General features: G+C 38.8%; 1 protein-coding gene across 6 annotated transcripts; it reads right to left on the minus strand.

Moving 5' to 3' along the window:
* Nucleotides 1-772: 772 nt before the first annotated feature.
* Nucleotides 773-4,962, minus strand: LOC148036513 (rho GTPase-activating protein 4-like). Of its 6 annotated transcripts, XM_087678504.1 has the most exons (7): nucleotides 4,684-4,962; nucleotides 4,193-4,264; nucleotides 2,932-3,418; nucleotides 2,551-2,671; nucleotides 2,264-2,383; nucleotides 1,947-2,177; nucleotides 773-1,868 (listed from the first exon to the last, which is right to left on the minus strand). In XM_087678504.1, exons 3-7 carry the CDS (start codon nucleotides 3,342-3,344, stop codon nucleotides 1,164-1,166), a joined length of 1,590 nt encoding a protein of 529 aa, XP_087534630.1. In that variant the 5' UTR covers nucleotides 3,345-3,418; nucleotides 4,193-4,264; nucleotides 4,684-4,962; the 3' UTR covers nucleotides 773-1,163. The 6 variants fall into 6 exon arrangements, with proteins under 6 accessions (XP_087534630.1, XP_087534629.1, XP_087534634.1 ...); XM_087678503.1 differs by having other exon boundaries at nucleotides 4,193-4,962; XM_087678508.1 differs by lacking the exons at nucleotides 4,193-4,264; nucleotides 4,684-4,962 and adding an exon at nucleotides 3,743-4,154.
* Nucleotides 4,963-26,790: the final 21,828 nt, after the last annotated feature.

Raw genomic sequence — 26,790 nt, forward strand, 5'->3', positions numbered from 1 at the left:
CTATATTGTGTGACCGATCTACTATTTACTTGCATCATGGCTATTAAAGACATAGGATTTCATTTTCAAGGTGTGGTCTTCAATAGCAAGAGGGTACTAGTCTCACATTGGGCTTTGGGAGGACTTCCCCTTAACTCACACACAAACTATACATTTTCAATTGTTCATTTTTCTTTTGTTCAGTTAGACACTGAAATTTGGTACAATAGAAATGTTTTTTGTCTCAACTAAACATCTAGAATTTCCAATCTCTAATGGTCTTATTAAGAGTGCACTTAGGGCCAATGTCTTCCATGATATCAAGGGCTATTCCCATACCTGACCGACTTGATCCATTGCTCAAGGTTAGTCACACATTCTATCACTCATTGGTAGAGCAATGCCAATCTCTAATGGTCTTAATTAAGAGCATACTTAAGGCCAATATCTTCCATGATATCAAGGGCTATTCTCATACCTGACCGAGTTGATCCATTGCTCGAGGTTAGTCACACATTCTATCACTCATTGGTAGAGCAATGGCCAGCAACTTTCAGTGTTGAAAATAGGGCTACAATAAGGTTCATTTTTGCTTGCTGGCTCTTGTTATCTAATTTATGTGCGCACGCACACACACACGCATGCATGCACACAGAGAGTGTGTGTGCGCGCGCACGCATGCAATATATAATTATTACTCGTTATATGAGGGAAAAAAAGTGTGTATCCTCCAATTATGCTCCAAGCCAGTTTGCATCAGTCATGCATGGGAAAGATGGTACCAATGCTACACTTGCACACAAGATGGAAATACAATTAACAAAAAGTCATCATTCCCCGAATGCAGGGAAACTCATTACTCAACAATGAAGAAAAATAAAAATGGCTTGCTCAAGACAAAACAAGAAAGCAGTTCCAGCCACTCAGAGGGCCTCCCCATAATTCTCATCAGAGGTGTTTTGAGATAGTATATAAAAAGGGGACTGAGAGGAAGAACCATCATTTTGATTGATCAAGTACTGTACAAGTCAAGTGGTTAGTCCAGATGAAAATCTGTGGATTTTTTAAATGAATGAAAAGCTATGGTATGTGAAGGAGATGGTAACAATGTTACCACTTGGGAGGTGGGATGAAATGCCACTTCATTAAAAAGCTTCCGACTTGAAATGCTTTCCTGTCAACAACTACCATGCCTCCACCCTTTCAATAAGTTGATCAATTTTCCCAACAACACAGCCTTCTTTAGCTTTCGGTTTACCAGGTACAGAGTGCAAGCCATTGCACTGGAGAAATTCTGTGACAACATAGTCTTCCCTCTCTAGATTGAGATTCTCCATCCTTCCAAAAATGTTGGAGAAGAGCTCTGGTTTGTCATCTCCACATGGAGATGCCTCAGCACTACTGCCCACTAAATCACCGTCACTGTACAGGCAAAGAGGCTCATCTTTTGCCCTTTTAAAGACAAAGGAAGGTGTGCCAGTATTGTCATCATCTGTGTTATCCATGGTGCTGGAATCATTGGAAGATGGCCCCTGGCACTCACTTAAATCATCTTCTTCACTAGCATTCAACTCTCTTAAAAACAGCTCTTCTGAATCCCTAGCTGGTTCATACTCCTCTATACTCCGCCCCTTGTTGAACGCTCTCAAAAAGAAAACCTCTGTCTGAGCAGCATGCATGTCACTGGCATCATTTGCATTAGAACTTCCCATGCAGACCTCTTCCGGTGCATCATCCTGTCCATTCCCTGTGGGAGGCTCTGAACAAGAAGATGGAGGTCTTGGATCAAGTGATGCCTCTGCTCTGTCTCTCAGAGTTTTGAGTATCAAGGTCTTTAGAAAGTTCATAACTTGAACAGCATGCATCAATGCTGTCAGGGGATCAGCCATCTATAAAGAGCAGTGTAAGTAAACTATTAAAACTTTAAGAGGTACTTCAAGCATGTCAAGACAATAAAATCTACAAACCTGAGTCATGTTGGGTGCAAACACCATGGCAATATTGTGGGCGTTCATCTTGTTAAAGTATTCTTCTAGAACAACATCTGCCATCAAGTTAACACCCCAGTCCAAGAGAGCAGCTTCAGTAGGAGGTAGAGTCTTAACCAAAGCAAGCGTCTGCTCCTCTGTATGACACTGCATTACTTGTTCTGGTGAAAGACTGTCCAAAATACCCTTTGGCAACTCACGGAACCAGGCCTGCAGATAACATTCATTCAAAAGAATTTAAATAGATGTGCATTAACTGTGCCTTTGGAATCATGCATGAGCAGATTTAAATCTACCTTGATTAGTCCAGCCAGACAATGAACATCAATATCATACGGCACAATGCCTCTGTTTAATTGGTCCCTCACATGCTCTTCTTGACTATTTTCAGCATTTATTCTGAACACACCTTCTGCCTGTGCCATTTGAAAACTTAGTATATAGTAAGTAAAGTGAAGAATACCATGAAAGTAAAATTAGTGGTATGGCAAGCTTACATTGAAGATAAAATTAACTATGCTGAAAGCATCCAAAGATCTATACATGATAAGACTCTACTACATATCACAAGCAACTATCATACCTTCAGTCCACCTTGATCATAAAGTCTCTCCTGCAAAAGCAACAGGATAGTTGGCACACTGTTGCCTCTTCTATCATATGAACACTGCATCGATTCGGGAGACACACCAAACACACTGGCACTGCAATTATCAAACCAATGTTTTACGTGAAACCCATGTTTTAGGTGAGCCTAATGTGAGAGCAATACAGTCATAATGCAAAGTTTAAAAAACCCTCCTCTTCAGACAGATCGGGTTCAAAAAGAACTGGAGGGCACAACATGATCAACAACCAATCAAGAGAAATCTATTATAGCCAAATCTTCTCAGTAATGCCAATAGTGGTCCAACGTCCTTCCTCCACTACCGGATAACTCTTTGCCTAAGAATGAGCTCAATACCTTGCACTTGGAACCCTTCTTGGCACCTCCATTTGGAACTCCACAGGCAGTCCAAGAAAGCCGTTGAATCGATCAAATGTTACATGAGCTACATGTCGCACATTCGTTGGCCACCCAATATCCATTTTAATGTCATCAGGAGGACCCTGGCAAGTGAATCCTGTTCGCTTAAAAGCAGCAAGAACAAGTGCAAGGACCGACAATTCAACATGGCCTCGCTGGCTGTGGGTACTGTCACAAACGTCATGCTGATGCAGATGTCTATCAGGATGACTTGGACGACTCAAATCATTGAATGGAGACCTCATCACCAAAGGTGTATTATTTCTGAGAAGCTCATCAGAATCCACATTCACAATAGTGCTTTGATGGGGAGAAAAATCCATTTCATGGGCTGAAAGGACCTCAGTCATGTTTCTTGGCTTTTTATGTTTCTTTCCACTGGCATGTAATTTATCAAGTCTGAACTTGAAGTTTTGCTGAGCACCTGAGATTCATTTAGAAGCCGATGTAAGGAAATGCAACGAAGTAAGGTCTGATGAAGAACACACAAACTCAAGCTATCTCTGACAACTGAAGAGCAGGAACAAAGCCAAATTGATGATCAAATATAATAAGGTAGAACAAAATGACACAGTGTAAAATGAGATAGAGCTGCTTGCTACGACGGATACATCTAATTATGCTGCAATGAAACCAACTGAGATGCTAACATCATCAGAATGTTGTAATGAAATCTGCTGAAATGCTAACATCACCATCATATATTCCTTATGTCAACAATTGCTGGCTAAACCAACCGAAATGCTACCATCGTCAAAATGTTGTCATGAAAAACCAGCAGAAATGCTGGCATCACCATCATACATCTCTTATGACAACAATTGCTTGTTATGAGGGATACACCCAACTACTTTGCAGACTTCTTAAGCCAATGTTCTGATATGCATATCATGCCCACATCTTCTGCAGAATGATAAAAATTGGAGGAATGATAATCTGTCTTCTGAGAAAGAGCATCAACTCGGCCAACTAGATGATCTTTACCGATGGGACTTGATATGAAAAAATGAAGGTACCAAACAATCTTGCTAAAGAAAATTGAGACGATATGATGGCGGCAGGCTGAAGGGACCTTTACTTGAGTCACAACGCCCTTTTGAAAAGCAGCTGGAATGCTTGTTCTTTCGGAAACTCATGGGCTCCAACAAACCCCCAAAAAGGGGAGAAAAGAAAAAAAATGCGCAAATGCGGGGCTAACCTGGTGCTCAGAGGAAGCCACTGATTCCTCGGAAAGCTTGGACCGCCTTTTTCTTGCCCTGTTTGAGAAGAACTGAAACGCCAAAGGATCAGAAGAAGAAGAAGAAGAAGAAGAAGAAGAAGAGGCAATTGTAGGGCAACAGAACAGGAAGCGGTAGAGGCAGGGGAAGACGACCCATTACAAACTAAATCTTGGGTTTTATCAGAATGAGAGAGAGAGAGAGAGAGAGCACTATTGTTGCGTGTGTATGAGAGATAGAACAGTATTGTTATATTTTATCAGAATCACAGAGAGAGAGACACACACACATACACACAGACAATACAGCCACAGACATAGGAAGACAGCCACAGGCACAGAGGATCACTGGTGAAGTGTTTTGCACCCTAAGCTTGTTTATATATCCATGCCCCTACCAGAAAAACGGGGAATAGAAAAGAGGCTTCTTTAGAAAGCATGTGCAAAAAAGACCACGAAAGAAGCACACTCACCCATACAAAATCGGGGGGAGAGAGAGAGAGAGAAGGGTGTCTTGCAGAGTACAATCGCAGAGTGTGTCTGCGTGCTTTTCAGCATAGCTGGAAAAGAAACCAACCCCTCCTTCCTTTTTGCAGCATATATGGAGCTCCCACCACTGTGGTGTTGTCTGTTCACTGCACAAAGCCCTCCTACGACAGTATGGATGTACAACGGGAGGAAGAGAGAGAGAGAGAGAGAGAGAGAGAGCAATTTACAAAAACTGAGCAGATAACAGAGGACACAATTCAGTGTAGAAGTGAGGAGATGGGAAAGGAGATCATCTTATTATTCCTATACCTGTAGCAGATGTAAAGCCTTTTGGGTTTGTTAGAGAGAGAGAGAGAGAGAGAGAGAGAGAGAGAGAGATGGTAGGAAGGAGCATGACAGCATGTTCTCCCCTTCAAGGTCGATCATGAGATCGAGGCATAGATTTGCTGTCTATGGTTCAACTGACACCTCACACAAGGTTAATTGAGGGCAAAGGAACCCCTCGCGGGCCCCCACCTCTCCCCCGCCCCTCTCTCTCACATATGGATCATGAAAACGAACCATTTGGCCTTTCCCAACACGCCTTGGAAGTTAGGGTGCCTAAGGGCATTTACCATGTGATAGTGGTCCAATGACCCAACTTGTTAGTTGAGAAACAACAATACAAACTCACATCCATAGCACTCTTGGGGGTGAACATAGGCCTCTAATGCATAGGCCCCAAGGGCAACAATAAGTAACTTGCATTACATCAATGTAGCCTTTTCAAACCCATCTAATGGTGGATCATCTTGATCACATGGAAAGCAATGGTAGATATCTTCAAAACAAAGAACTTTGCAAGGTTCTTTTTAGGCCCTGACTGCAACAACATTGTGTTCTTATTTAAGAGAGGTAAATGTCAATAGCTTCACAAGGCAAACCCACACATATTCGTTGCATTCACTCCAAAAGTTTTGCAACATGAGAAGAGATTAGCGGTAGCCACATAGCCACTACAACATAGCAAATGCTGTAGGTTTCAATCTACAACATGAGAAGAGATTAGTGGTAGCCACATAGCCACTACAGCATAGCAAATGCTCTAGGTTTCAATCTAGGATACGATATTATCACTCCTGTATGTGACTCGAAAAGTTAAACCTTTTGGGGTGTAAAAAGTAATCGCCCTTCTTATTGCCCTAGGTGCATTTTGTGTTGTGTGTCATAAGTGCATAGACAAATGGGGCAATCCTAAAAGTCTAGTTGCAAGGATCCCACACTCTTAGAAGTCTGGCAAGTAGAGTTTGCCTTACCTATCGTGATTTAGGAATGCACAACATGATAATAATTTAATTGCCAAATTTTAAGAAATTGTGGCAAGTACAAATGTCGAAGCAATCTTACGATGAAGGAGCGTGTACATTGCTCTCTCCCCCCCCCCCCCCCTTCCCTTTTCTGATGCCTCGTTTTCTCGTATCATTAGACTAAAAATTATTTTGATCAAGAAGAAATCTAGACACATCTTTGACGTCGTACGGTTGTATTCGATGGATGAATTCCCTTTCACTATATGGGATTTGTAAGAGGAAAATGGCACTCCAAAATGAGAGTGCACAACATCTATCCATTGTATATTTTCAACCCTAGTTGGAGGGAATGCAACTAGATCAATCGTTTAAGTATGATTCAAGGCATGATTTCCTTCACCTTCACAAGAACTTTTGTTAAGTCTGGTTATTCTCTTTTATGAGATATTTTTTCAAAATTCTGGTGCTCTTTCGATGTCGTTTACTTAGCTGTAATACACATATCATTGGTCAATGCATTGTATGATGTTTTGTTATTAAATACACTCATTAGAAGGATTATCTAGAACTCATTTTCTACACTCTCAACAATTCAATGAGAACTTGCTCAAACTTATGCCACAAAAGTTGTTTGGGTCTCTAATGTCTCCCTCTATTCCTTAGCCTAGGATAATTGATGTGGTCACAAAAAGGGATTCACTCCCACTCTCCTCTTTAGTGACATGAAGATGATTTGGACTAATAAGGCATCACTCCAATTGTGTATTCACCTATGGGCTAGTAAGCTTGTCTTTCATGGTGTGGATGTGTCAAAGTGCTGATCCTTTTGTAATTTCTATCAACCGTCCACATTATAGACATTGAGGCATGATCTTAAAAACTTAAATATCATAAATATGGCATTCAATGGGGATAAAATAATTTTCGATAACAAGCAACACATCTAGCGATGATTTTAAAAACCTCCATTTGTTAAATGTATTTTTCAATAACAAGCAACAAAAGCAAATTTGGTCCTACCCTTGTTCTAACCCCCTTACCCTATGATAAAGTTTGACCATGTGTTGATGTTTTACTTGGGAATCGCTCCTTTAACTACCACTAGTTTCCATAACCTTCCCTCAAAGTTAGTACCTTGAGGTTCTCAACACAAAATAGAAAACAAAACACACTTTACCAATAGTAAAAGTTTAGGTGTGATTTGCCTTTCCTTCGCCATGGGATTTCCACCCTCACTTTATATGACATTCAACAAACTTTTCCCAACTTAAGTTAATAACACATAGTGTATAGCTCTTCAAAATCTTAGTAGAAAAAACTATAGCTCTTTAAAATCTTAGTAGAAAACTATTACATACAAAATTGTGGCCATCATATTCTTACTCATGTCTGATAATTATGTTGTATGTCATAAAAAAATATGATGTTGTTGTATGAAGCATCAAGAAAAGTAGTTAACGGCTCCCTCATTACTACAAAAATTTTAAGCACTCAACCATGTCAACAAGCAATAAAGATAGGTAATGCTCTTAATTCAACCACCGATGAGAAATTGTGCCTAACTATTGACTTTCATGTGTTTTTCCACCATGAATCTTGATGTGATAAAATGAGACAGCTTCTTTTTGTGATCAATAAATTACTAGAGATCATAAGCATCAAGCACAAAAGCAATAAAGATTTCCATGTTATTACCTAACAAATCTAGTATCTTCTTTTCTCCTACATTAAACCTCTAGATAAGCCCAACCTTGGTTACTAAAATAATTGCAAGTATCAACCCCATGCAAATTGTAACTATAACCCAAATATGTATTCTCATAAGATCAAGTGTTAGCCACATGCACGAAGCAACCTAAAGCACCAAGTTTTGTTATTTGTATATCTAATCCAAGTGATAGAGTACTTCATGCCAAGAGTATGCTTCACTTTAGTTCTTATGGTTGTTATCAAAAGTTATCATGGTTGACCACATGGCATATAAAGCACCCTACTACTAGTGGAAACTATTATTCAAGTAGTATAGATTTTTTTACTTTGAATCGAGCTCTAATTCAACCAAACTTTCAAGCCTTGCTACTTTTAGCTAGTCTACAACCCTTGTTATTCTTAAGTCTTTCTTAAATTACTTGAAGCTTCATATTTAAAATTGTTTCATGAAGAAGGATGATGCCACTTCCAAATATTTGCTACATGGAAGGAAGAATAAACTACTTTCATAATCTACTCCTTTCACAAAGTTATGGTTGAAAAAACTTCCTAATATTACAAGGATAGATTGATTTTTGCTAAAAGCTCATTTGCAATTCTTTTTCATGAAAGCACTCCACACATATAGATAGACAATAATAGTGCTCACATTAGTCACATTGTATGAAAACATGTGCACCTAATGCCATTACAAGGTAGTTTCCAAGGAATAAATGGATTGATGTTATTTTACTTGCATCTTAGATATTGACATATATTGATGCAACAAAGGCATTATGTCCCTTTACTCTATACCATCATATGATCTTTTTCTTCATTTTTCCTAGATACAAGAAGTTGATATAAGTTAAGGAGATGAGCCAAAAGAAATCAATGAGACAAAAGCAAAAGACACACAATCGTCTATTGCTCGAGAAATTTAATAAGTTGTAGTAGGAGTAGATTCTTTCTATGGCAAAGCGTATATTGACCAACTTTGATGTAGCAATTCTAGGAGTGTTTACCAAATGCAAAGCCTCTATCTCTTTGACAAAAACATCATTGTGATGCCTTGTTGCATGAACCATGAAAAATTGATCATGACCATTTATGTCATGAGGCATTGCAACTCTTGTATTGCTTGTCCAAGCCCCATCTATCTATGTAGAAAGTCCAACTAAAAGCATTAATGATCTACTTGCTACCAATAAGCTAAGAAGTTGTTCAAGGTATATTAGAATTTAACAAAGATACTTCATATATGTAACAACTATGTTAACATTGTAAGAACCAACGTCTCTATGGTTGTTATAATAACGAATTTGGAAAAATAAACAATTCCCAAAAGGTCTAAGATCAAGAAAGCACCCAAATCGAGTTAGGCCAAGAATCCACTTTAGAATGGAGATCCATCCCCCATATCCATCTTAAGAGCCTCTTGTCATTAGTGTATATTGATTGCATGTTGCCATCAAATAGTCCACATGTTTGCCATTTTTTCACAATTACTTGACATGAGCCATAATGCACTTTTTATGGGGTACTCTTAAATAAAACATTTCATTCATGTCTATTCATGGCATGTTACCCATCCAATTGGCAAAATGTGTTACTTGCTGCTCGTCACATTTGCTACAAATGGTCCACCAATGCACTTCTCATGGATACACTATATACCATGTGCTTAGAGAGAATGGCTCCATAAATTAGTCTTTAAAATCACATGTCCAATCAACAATATCCTTCATTGAAATTGTGTAAAAGTTCCCAAAATTTGGCACCTATCAAGTTAGGATTGATGCAAGCTTCATATAAAAAACACTTATATGTTAACACTTCTTTACATGAGAGGTTTATTACCTCATGTCTATTAATTTTGAGAAGTTAAATCATTAGCTTTTGTGTAGCTTATAAATTTGAATGTGGCAATGGTAATCCCATTCAACATTTTGAGTTCTCGAGGATAGGCATGTAAAGTTTGTTTCCATATTTGGTGTACAAAGATGGAAGATCCTAAAATTTGTGCAAGCTTTTATTTTAAAAATATTAATAAACCATGAATACTTTGAATTGAATGAAAATACTATTGGCAATTCTCATTCACATTGTAATTTCTCTTATTTGTTTTGATTAACCATAAACACAATGAATTGGATGTGTGTAAGGTTGACACATCCCCTTAGATCTCAATTGTCAAATATATTTTGACTTGTTATGTAATTGAGAGTGCCCTATGTCGTTGCTCATCATTAATTTTCGCCGATCATTATGCAATTCTCATTTTGTTGGTTTTAATGTAACATATTTTATAGGATATGATGGTAATAAATCAAATTATTGGAAGAAAAAGCATGTGGAAAGTACTAGCTTTGAACAATTTTTAGGTATCCTTACATAATCATTTAAGTACTACGTAAAAAGGACTAGAGAGGGGCAATGCTAAATTTGCATTCTATCATCTACCACGTAGCATTTCAAAATAATCTAGCATGAAAAGACAAGGAAATGTAAAAGGATAGAGATTATTATTTACTTTTGGTCTTGTACTTTTAGAGACAACATTTGGAAAGAAATCACATTAAATGTACATGTAGTTGCATGCTATGCATTGTTCACTTTTGTAGCATATGCCACACTCAATTATAATCTAATAGGTTGGACCAGATTATCAATAGGGGCAATTACCTCTAATATACTTTTCTTCAAGGTTATTGTTCTTAACTTATTAATTTGAAGTCCTTGATAGCAATAAACATGGGTGGGTAGTTCACTTGTTGGCGATACAGTTACTTATTTTTCTCTAAAAATTACTTGTCAGTTGAGAACACATAATTTGAGGGACATATGGCTGGGGCAAATTTTATGTTTACTATTGTTAGGCTTTAGGGTTTCCTATATCTTGTGTATTTCCTCTACCCAAAAAGACATTGAGCTAAACTATAACATACTACCTAGCATGTGTAGCTTTGCTATCATGTGTAGCATTGTGTATTTCCTCTACCTAAAAAAGGTTTGATAAGTAAAGTTTCAAATACATTGAGCTAAACTATAACATACTACCTAGCATGTGTAGCATTGCTAGCCAAGCCTGCTAAGTGCTCATTGCACAATTGCAAGCTTCTGAAGCTCATGAGGCTACACCTCACTTGGTTCACATTCTTTGTGAGCCAATGGAAGCAATTGCAAGAGGCTACTTGCCTTTACTCACAAAAATAGGGTAGATCGTGCATTTCATACAACAAATAACATCCTTTGATCAAGGTTATGTAACCATGCTTCAAGTGGAATCGATGGAGAACTAATAGTGCACTTCAAAGGCCACAATATTCCACTTTGTGCAACACATATTTAATGTTTGCATGCTATAAAAACAAGTCATCTAGAAGGCCTTGTTTCTCCCTCACTCTCTAGCTCACACACAAACATGCTTTGTGAGTGTATGCATGTACACACACACACACACACACACACACACACACTCTCTCTCTCTCTCTCTCTCTCTCTCTCTCTCTCTCTCTCTCTCTCTCTCTCTCTCTCTCTCTCTCTCTCTCTCTCTCTCTCTCTCTCTCTCTCTCTCTCTCTCTCTCTCTCTCTCTCTCTCTCTCTCTCTCTCTCAATAACAAGATGCACCCAAAGACATTCTCAACCATCATGATAGCATCACTCAAGACAACTTAAGAACCAAGTCCATGAGAGGAATATCTATGTCAATGAGTTCACAAGTTGGAAGTACAAAATGTGGCCTTGAAGGACTTGCTTTCCAAGGTGCACATAAGCTTGGCTCAACTAGAGGAGAAGTTGCCTATGGAGGTGACTAAAACTAATAAAAGGTTTGAAGATGAAGTCAAGGACATGACAATAAGAGTGCAATAGAAGGTACAAAATAAAATTTATCGGGAAGGAAGAAGATAAATGAGGTATGACAAACACTATTTTTTCTATAGTTAAATGAAGGTGCGTTGCAAAAGAAGATTGACTCTCATGCATGACTAAGAGAACTTCCTAACATGTGGCATGAAGAAATACAAGAGAAACTAGATGATGAAGGTCACCAAGAATGTTTGGAGTCATATAGGTTAGAAACTAAACTAAGGGCAATAAGAGAAAATCAAGGGTTCGATTAGGTGCAACAACAAAGCACATCACTAAACAAGGGGTTAGCTAAGCTACTTTCCAATTTGGAGGCATGTAAGATAAAATTGAAGCACTAAAGCAATCAAAATGTTTCAAGGGAACTAAATTATGCATACCAGCACAACTCAATGCTTGACCATGTGAGATCACTAAGATGATGGCAACTCTAGAATAGAGGGCAAATGGGCAATCTATTGAGGTGGCAAAGCTATAATACAAGACTTCAAAAAGCCTAAGCATGTTAGGCTACTTTAGGGCCATTAATGTATATAGTAACTCTTGTAGCCTTAGTAGTTCATGCTCATTTGTGCCAATGGCACCCTAAAGTAGAGTGTGTATGAATCTTGACTTATGTCATTTTGTCCTATGCACCTTTGAGACATCTTAAAGGATGTTAATGTTGCACGCACATATGCACATGCACGTGTGCATACAAACACACTTTCTTTGTCTCTCTCTCTTTCTCTCTTTCTCTCTAGCCCTCTCTCTCATTATAGATAAACACTCATGGGCACATGTGTATTTGTGTCTAATAATCCCTTTCACACACACACACACACACACACACACACACACACACACACACACACACACACACACACACACACACACACACACACACACACACACACACACACACACACACACACACACACACACACACACACACACACACACACACACACACACACACACACACACACACACACACACACACACATCATGTTTATATGTGTATTTGTGTCTAATAATCCCTTTCACACACATGCATGTACACACACACACATCATGTTTATATGTGATCAAAATAACTAAGTATCTGGTTACAGTGCCCTTTTTGTTCATGGCCATCCTATATCCTCAACTTAAGCATTTTGATACATGCCCATGGAAATGGCAAATATTTATATAAGATGCCCATCTTGTCCTATAGCTACCCTTGCCAATCCTTACTAGCCATTCTTTAGACTTACCAAAATATTGAGCTTTATCATGAAGAAAGTATACCCACATCTTCCTATTGTAGTCGTCGATGATCAACATGAAATAAGAAGATCCCCCCCCCCGCCAAGGCTTGTGTAGGTATTTTGTTGCATAAGTCAATATGCACGAACTCTAGAAGAGCCTTCACTCTGTTCTTGATTTCTTATGGAAATGACTTTCTCTATTGCTTTCCTAGCATACAAGCTTCACATGGCTCCTCATTTAAGTTTGTAGGTAAGTGAGCAATCATAGCTAGCTTATGCATCTCCTTTAACACTACAAATCCGATGGGACCAAATCTTTCATGCCAAAGTTTACTTGTGCCCACACTAATGGTAGATGTATGAATACTTAGCTCATATAGGTTTTTCCTTCTTTCTCCCTTGCCAACGACTATGTTGACACTATCAAGAATTTCTACATCTGTTTTGATGAACCTCACATCATGACCAAGATCAAATATGGTAGCAAAACTGATAATAACATATTTCTCTTAATCTTTGGAACATAACAACACATTTGAAAGCTTTTTTGATTCGCCATTTGTAGCAACAAACGAAATAGTACCTATGCTCTTAGCATGGCATTTTGCATTGTTCCTAGCATTACAATGAAGGATTCTTATAGAGACTACATAGACCTTTCTTGTTGGTCATGTGACAGGAGATGCCACTATCCAATACCCATGATTTTGTAGTAGATACTTCTTTTGAGGAACACACTTCCTCAATGGACACCATGAATAACTCCAACTTTGCTTTGATTCTATTGACTTTCTATTTCCCTTTAGTTTTTAGGGTGCCATTCTTTTCATTTATCTTCTTGACATACAATTTACAATTACATGTCCTTTCTTCTTATAATAGAAGTAGTCTCCTCAAAACTTTTTCTTACCATCCTTTTTCTTTTTACTACACTTGGCAGGGAATGCAACGTCTTCATTGCTACTACATTCTTAGGATTTAAGCTACAATTCCTCCTCCATTAGTGGTACAAGAAATTCCACAAATGTTAAAGCTTGGGGTCTCACCTGAGGCAATTACCATTCCATCCAACTTTGGTAGATAATTTTGAAGACACCTCTAAGCTAGCTCCTCACTAATCTTTTGTATCCTAGCACTAGCCATTTGGTCACATAGATTCTTGATCTGAGTGTTGAACACTTTAAACGTCTCTCCTTTAGCAAACTTCTCTGCTACTATTTGATTCTCAAGGTTCTAGACCCTTATTTTGTTTCACATTTTATACAAATTTTCTTAGCACATTCCAAGCATCTAATGCCTTAGCTGTATGCTGAATCAAGGTTAGAACACAACCAAAATAGCTTGTAACTAAGGTGCATAACACATCTACATTCCTTTGTTTCCAAACCCATAAAAGATCTACATTTGGAGGAACCATAACACTTGAATTTGATGGGTCAATGGTGGGTTGTGGTTTTGGGCCAGTCTCTAGCACTATCTCCACAAGCTCATAAGAATCAAGAATAGTTGTAATTTTTAACTTCCACATAGTATAGTTTGTACCATCTAACTTGCCTTCACTAAAGATTGGTGGACAAATCTTGAGTGTTTGAACACCACTACATGATGCACCAGATGATGGTTCTCCTCTTTTGCTGTTGAATCCCTTGCCTCTCTTGTACTCTTCACTCCTTAGAGCCCCTTGGGCTCTAATATTATGTAAAAACTATATGACGTAGTAAACATTGTCTAAGAAAGGAGTAGAGAATACACATCAAATATTAGAAGAATAGAAACTCCTTTAATTCCAAACAAATTGATACAAAGATGAATTTGTCCACCCATATGCTTCCACTTTGAAGCTTAGATGGTGATCCAAATAGATGATAAATGAAGAGCTTAGTGTTAGGCTAGAAGAACTCTAACTAGATGAAAGATAGATTGGTGATGGCTTTGAAGGGGTTTTCCCTTTATAGAGAGGATGGTTTGGTTAGTTTGTTTAACCATATTATGAGCCTTTCCTAGTTGATTAGGGAATATTCTAACCCTTTGCTATCGAGCCAAGGGTGTTGCCTTTAGGTTTGTCTTAGGGGGGCTATTGGCCCCCTTGAGACCTCCCCTAGATAGGGGCCACTTTTGTAGATCTCGGATTTCAAAATAGGGATCCCTAATAGCTCCCATATCCTTGCAACTTGATGCATTGTGCTCAAGTTGCTACCAATGTAACTACTCTATTTAACCCAAAGGCTAGATCCACAAAGGTCACATTTTTTGCCATTTGGTCACATAGAACTCATTTGATGTATGAGTCAAGACCCAACCAATGTTTATGCTTATGCATGTCTTCTCCTCATAATGGAGGCCCTGCAACTTAGAGCACCATGGATCACTAGTGGCACCTTATGAGGGTGGGGCATTGAGCACATCTAACATGGTCCAGTTAACATGATAGCTATCTCGCTATCCACCACATTATCTACTAGGGCTAGACATTGCTCGATCTTCTCATCATAGTCTACCTCTTGGACAAGAGTCATTCCCATAATTCTTGAGAGATGATTGATATATACCATTGTAATTAAAACATCATCTTTGTATTAATTCCCTTTTGCATCTTCTATGGCAATATTTTTCTCCTTTCTCTATTTGAGTCACAGGGCTTTGAAAAAGGTAGATGATGGGACATTTCTTTCAATGAAGAAGTCCCTCTCAATTGCATTTGTGCATCTATAGTTATTCCCTCCTCCTCCATTTTAAGATAATCCTCAATTCTTTGTAAGACCCAAACCATACATGGATCATTAGGACCCATAGGAAGAGAAGCTAAAACACAAGTTCTACTATTAGCTCTAGCACCACCACTGTTTTGCCACATCTAGAATGGCTTTTGGTTTCTCAAAATTCATGCATGGATCCTTATACTCTTGCTTCACTCTACTTTTCATAGAGAATTTTCACCAGCTTTTTATCATTAAGGAAAGTGTTGTTGAAAATGAAATGTGGTGGCCGATTGGTGAGGCCTTGTCGTGAGGATCTTCAATATGCCTTGGATAGGATAGTGGTTGAATGACCTCAGCTAAGTCTTTTATAGAAGGTTGAAATGCTATCCACACCCCTCGATCAGCATACACATGATCTTATATTTCCACATGACATGAATTTTCCTTATGTCTATTATGCCATGTGAAGGATCGTGACTCTTCTGCTTCACTCATGTGAGCTAGGCCTATCAAATCATGATGGTGACAAAAGTTCCCTAAGCATTCCCTTTTTGCAACTATCATTGATCACACATGTGATCTAATAACCTATGAGGTTGTCATGTTCCAATCCCCCATCAGGATCTTACTTAAAAGTATACTATATGTGTCTTAGAAAGCTAAGGGTTTTACTAGTTAGATATCTCAACTAAAGTAAAATAGTTTCAATCTTATGGTTTTAAGAAGGAAAGGGTATTTTCCCTAGCAAAAAAACAACTTATTTAAAGTCACTTGACAAACTTATAGTGGAGGTGTAAGAGGGGCTCTGCTTATCATCGTAACAACTTGCTCCCTCATAGTTGCTTGCTCTACTCCCATTGTGGATGGGACTTGCTCTACTACTGTAGCTACACTTCTTCTCTTTGAGGCCATCTTACCATAGTAAACTTGGTTGGTTCTTTTGATAGGGGAGAGCTTGGTTAGAAGAAGGTGATGGAAAATAGTTGATAAGGATTGGGGATTGAAGTTGGGATAGGAAGGCAAGGTGTAGAGACTTGAATGACAAAGAGTATTGTCATTGAAGAGTTGATGGTCATAGCTCCTCTTTGTCTCTCTTACAATTAGAACTAGGGTGTCCTCTCCTACTCACGGTATCCTTATGTGATACCCTTCTCTTTATATGCTAGTTGGTGAAGGTGAGGGGGGATTTTTGCTTTTAGTATTGTAGATTATATCATCAATGATATTAGGGAAGAGGCTCCTTTGATACGTTGGAGCGAAAAGCATAGTGATGATTTATTTGGCACAACTAGCCTTTACAAAACTGGGAAAAAGCAAGATAGAATAAAGATAAGCTTTTGATTTTCTCAAAACAAAAAAAAAGATGTATAGGACATCCAACTATTATTACCCCAAAACAAATAGGTATTGTTTCATATTGCCATAGCTTATGATTAAGGAGGTTGTCAAGGCATAGACCTTGGCATACTTGGTAAAAAGGCTATGAATACTTCATTGGAACTATTGGCTATGTGCAGGGAGTAATTGTTTCCTTGAAGTAAAAGCTTCCTGAGAGGTCACCCATCCTAGTATTATCATCACCCAAATAGCTAGTCCCTGTTGTTCTTCTATAGTACAAAGATAGTTTTTATAAGCTTGTTTTGGAAGAGATTTTCAAGTACTTCCCACTCAAGCATTGCATATAACACCTCATTAATAGTAACTTTTATCCTCATTATTGAGATGCAACTACAACTATAGTGGCAAAAATATAGGAGTATTTTATTGCATGAAATTTGGGTATATTACATCCTCCCCCTCTTAAAGGAATCAAGATGTATGCATAGAACTAGGAAGGTTAAAAGACAGGATGTGTTCCAACAGAATGCTATAGATTTTTGAGAAACTATCCACAAAATACGCTAAAACAAGCAAATATAAGGCATTGTTGTTAAAGCTTCTATTGAAGGGGCAGGCTTTGCCTCCCCGCAGGACTGTATGCGTATAAACCAAATAATTTAATGAATAACATGAATTCTCTTTCTTGTTGTTAGAAATTAAATAATATTTTAGAAATATATGATTCCTCATCTTGAGAGAAAATGGGGGTGATCCTTGTAGAGAGTGGCTTCATCCACCAAAGTAGCATCCTCTTCAAGGAAGTCTTTCCATTGCATGAGATGCTCTTTGATAGTCCTATTTTTAAGGATCTTTACTTGTCTCAAGAATCCTCTTAGGTTGCATCTTCAAGATTCCATGTCTAGGCATTATAATTTGACTATCATCTAGTACATGTTCTAGGTTAGGAACATATGTCTTGAGGAGACTCATATGAAATACACTGCGAACCTTGAGGTGTGATGGGAGTTGCAACATATACACATGTCTTCCTCGGTGCTTCATGAAAGGACTGTAATACATGGGGCTCAAATTTTTGAATTTCTCCAATGATGATAGGATTCAACCCTTCTTTGGTTGTTGAACCTTGAAAAAGAACCATATCTCCTTCCTTGAATATCCATTTTGATCTCATTGGATTAGCATATGCATTTTCTCAAGCTTGAGAAGCTTTAATGTCATGCAATCTTGTCTATAAAGTACTTGAAATTGGGTCATTCCAATGCTTTGATAATAAGGGGGCATTGTAGGAAAACTCCACCAAGAGTTGATATTCAATCCACCTCTTAGGTTCTTTGCTACAATATGCTCTCAATGTGCCTTCAATCACTTGGTTCATCCTTTTTAGTCTATCCATTGGTTTGTGGATGATAAGACATGTTGAAGTATAGCTATGTATTGATGGCTTGGACTAGACTTATTTAGAATTTAGTGGTAAAGAGAGTGTCTCTATCACTCACTATCCTCTTAGGCAGGCCATGAAGTGGAAAGTTTTCCTTCCAAAAATTCTAGCAATATTTGAGACCTTGAAGATTTTTTCCACTATGAATATGTGGGCTACCTTAGTAAGCATGTCCATTATTAGTAGAAGAAATTCATAGCCCCCTTAAAATGTTGGAGGTCCTAGCACAAAGTCCATGCTGATGAACTCCTATTTCATCTATGGACTTAAGTATTGAGTGACCGACTTAAGCATATTAGCTTTCATGCTAGGCCAATAAAAAGTTTTCCTTATTACATTAAGTGTTTTGGCATAGCCTAGTTAACTTGCTATAGGTGAATCATGGGCTTCCCAAAGTATCTTCTTCTTGAGCTCCCAAAATTTTGGAATACATAGCTTATTGTGAAAATTCTCCTTGTACATGGTAATTATTGTACTTATGCTACAATTTGTGTTGAAAGATATGACAAATGATGTATGCTACATGAAGAGATGTCCTAAATTCCATATGCATAGTGAGGAGAGTGGAATAACCCAACTATTATAAAGCATTGTACTTGACTATCACTTTCAAGATGAGTAATGCAGTACATGATGCTTTGTACTTTCACTTAGTGTCATAGGCATTATTAATCTCTTACACAAGATTGTGTCTATGAGTCCAGGCTTCCATCTTGGAACCTAATTCACTTGTGTAACATATGGTCTAGTCATTGTCCATGTCACTATGAATCTAGTCTTCATCTACCAACCTCCATAGCTTCCATGCTCTAGATCCGTGTTTTCAACATGGTACTAGAGCTCAGTCGAGCCTGGCTTAGATCTCCTCTTACTCCTCTCAACTCTGCTTAACCTTAGGACAACTTACTTTGAATACATGATTTCAGTTTCTCACTTGAACTCACACTCACTCTTTGGCAGCCATAGCCAGACTGGACCTGTAGCACTTGGATCTCCTCAACTAGAGCCTATCTTAGCTAGCTCTCTTCTAGAGATTTTTTCCCTTGTTCAAGGTGCATCACTGCATCACATCAAAGGTTGACATTACATGCTCCCTGCCCCGACATTTCGAAAAATTTCAGCTTGCTATAATTCTGCACCTGGTCTTAGTTGTACAGCTCAATTTGTTTACGGGATGCCATTGCTCCTATGAGTAGAGGGCATTTGAAGCTTGGCTTATAAGCTTCTTGCACATCAAATATTTCGACACATTATTGCATCTAGAAGTTGCAACAGCAATTGGGTTTGTCAAAAACCCTAAAGACTCCATAGTTATTTTGCTTCAAGCTCTTTTCCACTCCATTTTCTAACTTCTCCCAGCACACCGAAGGCCCTACCACTCTGATCTGACTGAGCACTGAAGTTCCCAGCAAGATTTTCCCTCCAAGTTAGCAAGAAAAATATTCAAGAGAAAACCAAACATCCATAGCCTTGAATTTCAAGCTCAAAATTTCCTCAATTTTTCATCCTTCTTAGTCAACTGGAGTTTCCATCAATCAGATCTAATAACTTCTAGCAGCAGAGCAGGCGCAAACTTCAAGAAGAAGATGTGGAGCAACCCATCTAAATTCAAGTAGTCCACTTGAAGATCAGGAAGATCACCTGAAATCACGTAACATCAAGCCTGAAATCAAGCTAGTATCTCTTGATACTAACCTAATGCTTATTGGCACCTGTGTTTCTTAACACATCCAAGAACAATTCATTTGCTAGTTTTACTTCAGTTCTTGCAATGAAAGCATGAAGATTTTTAATGTGGAATGCCCAATTCATTAAAGCACTTGTAAGACTCAATCTCATTGTGTAAAAGGATAGACACTGCATGAGTATACTCGCATAAGACCTCCTTCAAAATGTTTGAGAACTTAGGCAAATAGCCAAATTCAATGGTGAAGGCTTTCATGCCTGGAAAGAAAAGACAATGTACCATCTCATGCGGAAGGATATTTGGGATCTATTCGAGGATGATATAGGAGATGCAAATAGCAAGAAGGAAGGTGATGAAGATGGATTCATTGAAGAAGTGGAGTGGAAAAAGATGAACAACAAGGCTCTAGGCATCATTGCTTGGGGACTATCTGATGATGTATTGCACCATATCTCTAGCATCAAAGATGCAAAAAGGGCATGGGATGAGCTTGACAAGATTTTTGAAACTCAAGCTAAAAACTCTAAGGTAAAACTACTCATGCAATTCTACACACTGGATGTAAAAGATAGTTCTTCTATGACCATGCACATTGATAAGTTCAAGAGTCTAAAAACTCAACTTGCTACTCTAAATAAGAACATTGATGAAGATGAAGCCATAGCATTATTACTAGCAAGTGTAAATCAAGAGCCGTATGAGAACCTTGTATCTACCTTAAGTAATGTTCCAAATCTCTCACATCAGGACATTGAGCACTCTCTACTTGATGAAGAAACTAAACATAAAAACAAAGATGCAAAGGGAGTCAACACAGAAAGACATTTTGTTGTAAACCAAAGGAAATTATGGAGCAAAAGGCCGAGGCCAAGGCCTTGATTCAACTTTGATAACAAGGATCGGATGAAATGTCATTATTGTGGTAAGACTGGCCACATAGCTAGTGAATGTTACCATTGTAAAAGAGCACAACAGGTGCAGAATGGTAACCATCATCAAAATTAGTTCATGACTGAAGAAGATGTTTCCGCCATCAACAACAACTCTAATAGATTGTTTTGAAGAAATTATCTTTCCCATCGTGGATCTTATGTTTTTCCATAGTGGATTTTGTTTCCCTTAGTGGACTTGCTTTGTAAAACAAAACCCTTGCCAAAGATGTAAAGTTTCAAGCTTTAACTTGACTAGGCTGCCTATGAGCTAGTCTCTCGGGCCATGTCATCATGTAGGGGGGGCAAAAGCTAGCAAGTGTAGAAACTCATCATTTGAGGGGGGGTGTTGAAAGATATGACAAATGATGTATACTCTAGGAAGAGACGTCTTGAATCCCATTTTCAGTTAGTGTCATTGTCATTATCAGACTCTTAACAAGATTGTATTTATGAGTCCAAGCTTCCATCTTGGAACCTAAATTACTTGTGTAACATTTGATCTAGTCATTGTCCATGTCACTATGAATCTAGTCTTCATCTTCCAACCTCCATAGCTGCCATGCTCGCTCTAGATCCGTGTTTTCAACAATTTGGTATCCTTATCCTTGGCATTGAGATTAATTGCACTAAGGTCACTCCTAAAAGGCTCTTTAGTGGTGCAATTTGGTATCCTTATCCTCATTTTAATGAGTTTTCAAAGTTGCACATAGTTTGAATCCTTAATAATGGCTTCAATTTACTACCTCAAGAATATGATTACTTGGCATTGAGATTGATTGCACTAAGGTCACTCCTAGAAGGCTCTTTAGTAGTGCAATTTGGTATCCTTATTTCAATGAGTTTTTGAAGTTGCACATAGTTTGAATCCTTAATAATGGCTTCAATTTACTACCTCAAGAATATGATTATTTGGCATTGAGATTAATAATGGCTTCAATTTACTACCTCAAGAATATGATTATTTGACATTGAGATTAATTGCACTTATTGGCTTAAGGCATCTTCTATTGTATTCTCCTTCCCTTTCGGTGACACCTAATCTCAAAATCAAATTCTTGAAGTACTTTGATGCATCTCTTTTGCTTCATAGTGAGGTTTGGTTGAGTGAATGTCCACTTCATGCTCTTCTAATTTGCGATCAAGAAAAAATTTTCTTACCTAGTAAATAATGACACCAAAGCTTTAATACATGAATGACCATGAGAATTTCAAGATCATGTGTAGCATAGTTAGGTTTATTGGGTTTCAATTTGCAAGATAAGTAAATGTTGGTATATCCCTCTTGACTAAGAACACATCCTAGGGCAAATGCACTCACCTCAGTGATGATAACCTCACACTATCTGGACAAATCTGGTAGATTTAGGGTAGATGATTTGGTTAAGCATCATTTTAACTTGCCAAAGCTCTTCTGGTTTATTATCTAAACAATTTGGGCTTGCCTCTTGAGCAGTAAGGGGTGTTGTGATTAGAGCATAGTCCTTTATGACGATATGGTACTAGCCCGTAAGACCAAGGAATCCTCTAACCCCTTTGACAACTTGTGATGCTGGCCAATCTTAGATATCCTAGACTTTAGTTGGGTCAACCATAATTCCCTCTTTTGACACAATGCAACCAAGATACCCAATTTGCCTTTTGCAAAATGCACACTTGCTCTTCTTAGTCTATAAGTTATTTTCTCTTAGCATCCCTAGGACAATTCTCAAGTGACTTGAATGTTCTTCTTCTTTCTTGGAGTAGGTCAAGACATTGTCAAAGGAGACCAAGACAAATTTATATTGTCTTGGACTAACTTGTTGAAGATAACAAGGGTACTAGTTAGACCAAAGGACATAACTAGGAATTCATAGTGTCCATACCTAGTGTTGAGTGTTCTCTTTATTATATCATAATCTTTAATACTAATTTGACAATAATCAAATCTAAGATCTACATTGGAGAAAATTTTTGCTCCTTATAGTCAATCTAGGGGATAGGATACTTATTCTTGACTGTGACTTGATTTAGCCCTTTATAGTCTATGCATAGTCTAAGTGGTTCATCCTTCTTTTTAGGGAGTTGATCTAGGAGCTCATCAATCTAGGGGATAGGGTACTTATTCTTGACTGTGACTCGATTTAGCACTATGTAGTCTATGCATAGTCTAAGTGATCCATCCTTCTTTTTTGGGAATAGAACTGGCATGCCCAAAGGAGAATTGTTAGGTTGGATATTTTATCATTGAAAAAAAAAAAATCGATCCTTCATGTCATTTGCTTCAGGCATGGATATTTTGTATAGTCTCTTTACAAGATGGGTCTTGTACTTCCCTTTTTGGTGGTAACTTTGTTAACTACTTTGACAATATATTTGTATATTCCTTGATCCAAGAGGGTTCTTCATCTTCCTTAGGTGTTTGATATACTTTATTTAGCTTAATGAGATAAATTGGGAGTCCTTGCCATAAGCCTTTGGCTATTTGGGATGCCTTGGCAAGTTGGATCTTAGGCCTTCCCTCTTTTCCTTGAGCTGCTACTAAATCTTCATGTGGATTTTGGAAGGTTATTAATCCTTTTCCACATGAATGTTGACATCCTTTGGTAGGAGTCAATCCATTCCCAATAGGAAATTGTATGCTCTTATTTTCATAACCTTGAATTTCACACTGGTTTGCTCTATCTCTAGCACAAACATAGTTGCAAAACTTTTGGGTAAGATGTATGTTTCTCTTAAGGGGATTCCCCTAGATTCTCTCAAAAAATTAAGAAAATGACTCCTTTTTAAAAATTGCATAAAGATAAACATACAACTTTTTAAAAATTTCAATTCTGTGCATTTTTAAATAAAAATTACTATGCACAGTGGTGCATCTTATAGAACATGTAAGATACCACGTGATTTCAAAAGAAAATGTATATTATTTAGTAAAATTTACAAGATTATATTTACAAAAAAAAATTATGATTTGAAAAAAAAATCTATAAGTTTAGTAAAGCAAAGGGGTCATTTTATGGCCTTATAGTATGTAAAGAAAGGGTATTCCTTAATATCATTTGAATGCATATTGTATAGATGATTTTTTATAGGTGCACCCCCCGAATGCATGACATATACCATCAACAAACATAGAGAAAAATAGCCCTCTTGCCATCTTTCTTGTCGACAACACCTCCAACAAAAGATTTCACACATCATGTCTCCTACGGCATAAGAAAGGAAAAGAGAAGTTGAAACCAAAACCTTGATGTTGTAGTCAAAGAGCAAAGGAATTACAACAATAGATTTCATCTCATGATTCCCTTCTTCAACACATTGTCATCAGCTCTCAAAATCACACAGGCTTCAATTCCCTATTTTAGGTCTCTTTCCTCACATTGTGTTTTTTCAATTCTTCTCTCATCTCCCATGTTTTTCCTTATTATTAAGGTCTCTCACCCATGCTAGTGGCAAACGTACCATTAAACACTTAAAATTTCTACTTGGGGTCACAAATATTGTAACGGGACCACAAATCTTGTTAGTAGGAATGCATTTCAAAACTAAGGGAAAAAACACATGGTGAATGTGCAAGCTATCACTCGAGATTAGAAGGCATCAAAGTCAAATTCCAAAGATTTTATCCCCAAAAAATCTCTACATAGTGTGCAATTTACACATGGGCATATTTCAAAAATTCAAAGTGAATTTTTTGATGGTGGGTAATACGGTCTTGGTATATCTCTTGTCTTTGATCGAGGATTAGGGCCTAGTTGTATATGAGGTTCAAGTCATGCACCCTGGTCCATTGCCACTTGGATTCATCTAAGAGATCCTAGAGTGGTTTGAAGTTTACTACTGCATTGCTTACTAGCTTGCTCGTTAAATATTCCAGAATCTCCTGGGGTTCCCTCTTGTTATTTGGCACTTGGAAGGTGACATGTTTAGGTCTCCCCTGAAGGGTTCCTGCCATCATGCAAACTGGTACAAAGTGTGCATCTTTAGACTTACCGATTGTCTTGATGGCTTGCTCATATGCCTCATGATTTGAGAATGGCAGGTCGATTGTAGCAAGGACATGCATCCAATCTTGCTCGTCCTTTGGGCATGCAATATACTTGGTCAAGGGTCCATAGGACTTCTTGACTTGAGCATTCCCTTTAAGCATCACGGAGATGGCATCCAAGTCGACTGGTGAGGTCTTCCATGTGTCCATCTCTACCCTCACGGTGTCCGTTCTATTGCCAAGGAAGATTAAGCTGCTACCCCAATCTTTGATGACTTTGGCATTGCTCATCCAGGGTCGGCCTAATAGGATATCGTAGTCCACACCCTTCATGACTATAAAGTCAACCGAGAACTGGACACCTGCGATTTTCACTGGCCAGTTTTTTAGCACCTCGAATGGTTTCACTCTCATACCATTTGCTAGTATGACATTGAACTTAGCAATCTCAATTGGTGGGTTTCCCCAAGTATAAAGCACTGCATGGCTAAGCACACTAACCCCAGATCCCATGTCTACAATCCCCTTTCTTGTTGTGTCGCCTAGGGCTAGGTCTGGTAAGACTGCATGCATCTCGGTGCCCTGCCAGAAGGCATTAACGTGCAAGGACTTTGGCATAGAGTGCAGCGTCAGAGTCAGTATTTGTGTCTCTGCATCACGGTCATGCAGATCAGCATCTTGCTCTCGTGATCCTTCAACCCACTGTTTCAGGTCTTGCCATAGGGTGGGATGCTGCTTAAGCAGGTCTCCCAGACTTAGTGTCACAGGGGTGGTCACCAACGTGGTAAGGAGGTCGTTGACTGCTCGTCTCTCCTAAAATCCAGATTGTCTTGGCCAATGGCCGTGATTGATTTGTGGGCTTGCAGCATCAAGACTTGGCCTAAGCGGTACTGCTTGTGGTGCGATCGCATCCCCTGACTTTCGTCGAGGGGGTGAGACTAGCGTGCTTATGCTAGAGAGATCATTGATCTCGCTCTCTAAGAGGGGCTCAGCATCCTTTAGGTGCTGTTGGGCCTCTTTCACCCATTCCTTCACTTTCTCTATGGCCTCTAGTTGGTGCTTCGAATGCGGGTATTGCTCTACCTTAGCACTTCCCTTTTCAACCATCTTAGGGGCCTGAATTTTCTGCCTCTGCATTAGTGACCTTCTTTCCAGCAGGCAGAGTAGTAGCACTCTCAATTTTCAGTGCAACCTTAGCTTTAGACCTCTTTTTTCTCTGCTTAAGGCTCTTCTTCCCTATCGATGTTGTATTGAGGTTACTAGGCCCTGGCAGTGATATGCCGACCTGCTTCGTTTGGGCACGAGTCATGATTCGCAATGGAATAGGTGTGGCCTCCCCATTGAGATTATCGACACCAAACAGTCCCAATGTGAGAGATGGCACGTTGGCTGAATTGGAAGATGGTTTTCGCTTTGGGCAGTCGCACGAAGAGATGAGTGATCCCGCACTCAACGCACCTTAGGTCAGCTTTGTCTCTGTTCTACTGCTCCCTCTTAGGGCAGCGTGATGAGACATGCCCTAGGTGACCATAAGTCCAACAGATGATTGGATCATGCGTCTGCCCTCCTAGGCCTCTACCTCGTCCTCTTCCTAATGCCATCACCGGTACTGGTCGATAGTCCATAAGGAGTGCGTTGCCCTCGTCGTCGTGTGAGATGTAAGGGTATATGTAAGTCTCTTCCTCATTTGGCTCTTCCACATAATGGACTGGAGCATCACTCGATGGATGGGGCATGTAGGGATCAGGCAGTCTAGGTATGCATGTAGGGTTTATGTCCATCCTAGGAACAGTCGGCTTAATGTTGTTAGGCACAGGAAGGGCCAATGGGGCTCCCCTTGCGAAGAATGGTTGCGGCCTATTCGCTAGGTAGGGCTAGCCGTATGGTTGCGAGTACGAAAGTCTTCTTGGTAATCTACAATGCGCGACATCGTGACCGAACCTACCGCAG

Source organism: Lygodium microphyllum, chromosome 5, assembly GCF_053477565.2.
Source record: "Lygodium microphyllum isolate KBCC chromosome 5, Lygodium_microphyllum_v1.1.10, whole genome shotgun sequence".
Taxonomy (NCBI): Eukaryota; Viridiplantae; Streptophyta; class Polypodiopsida; order Schizaeales; family Lygodiaceae; genus Lygodium; species Lygodium microphyllum.

Bases quoted from the DNA above. Each gene is read 5' to 3' on its own strand.
- LOC148036513 (XM_087678504.1), bottom strand. From the start codon at position 3,344: ATGACTGAGGTCCTTTCAGCCCATGAAATGGATTTTTCTCCCCATCAA. The intron at 2,672-2,931 runs GTATTGAGCTCA...TGATAATTGCAG, and splicing joins AGAAGGGTTCCAAGTGCAAG to TGCCAGTGTGTTTGGTGTGT. The intron at 2,178-2,263 runs GTAGATTTAAAT...TGTTATCTGCAG, and splicing joins GTCTGGCTGGACTAATCAAG to GCCTGGTTCCGTGAGTTGCC.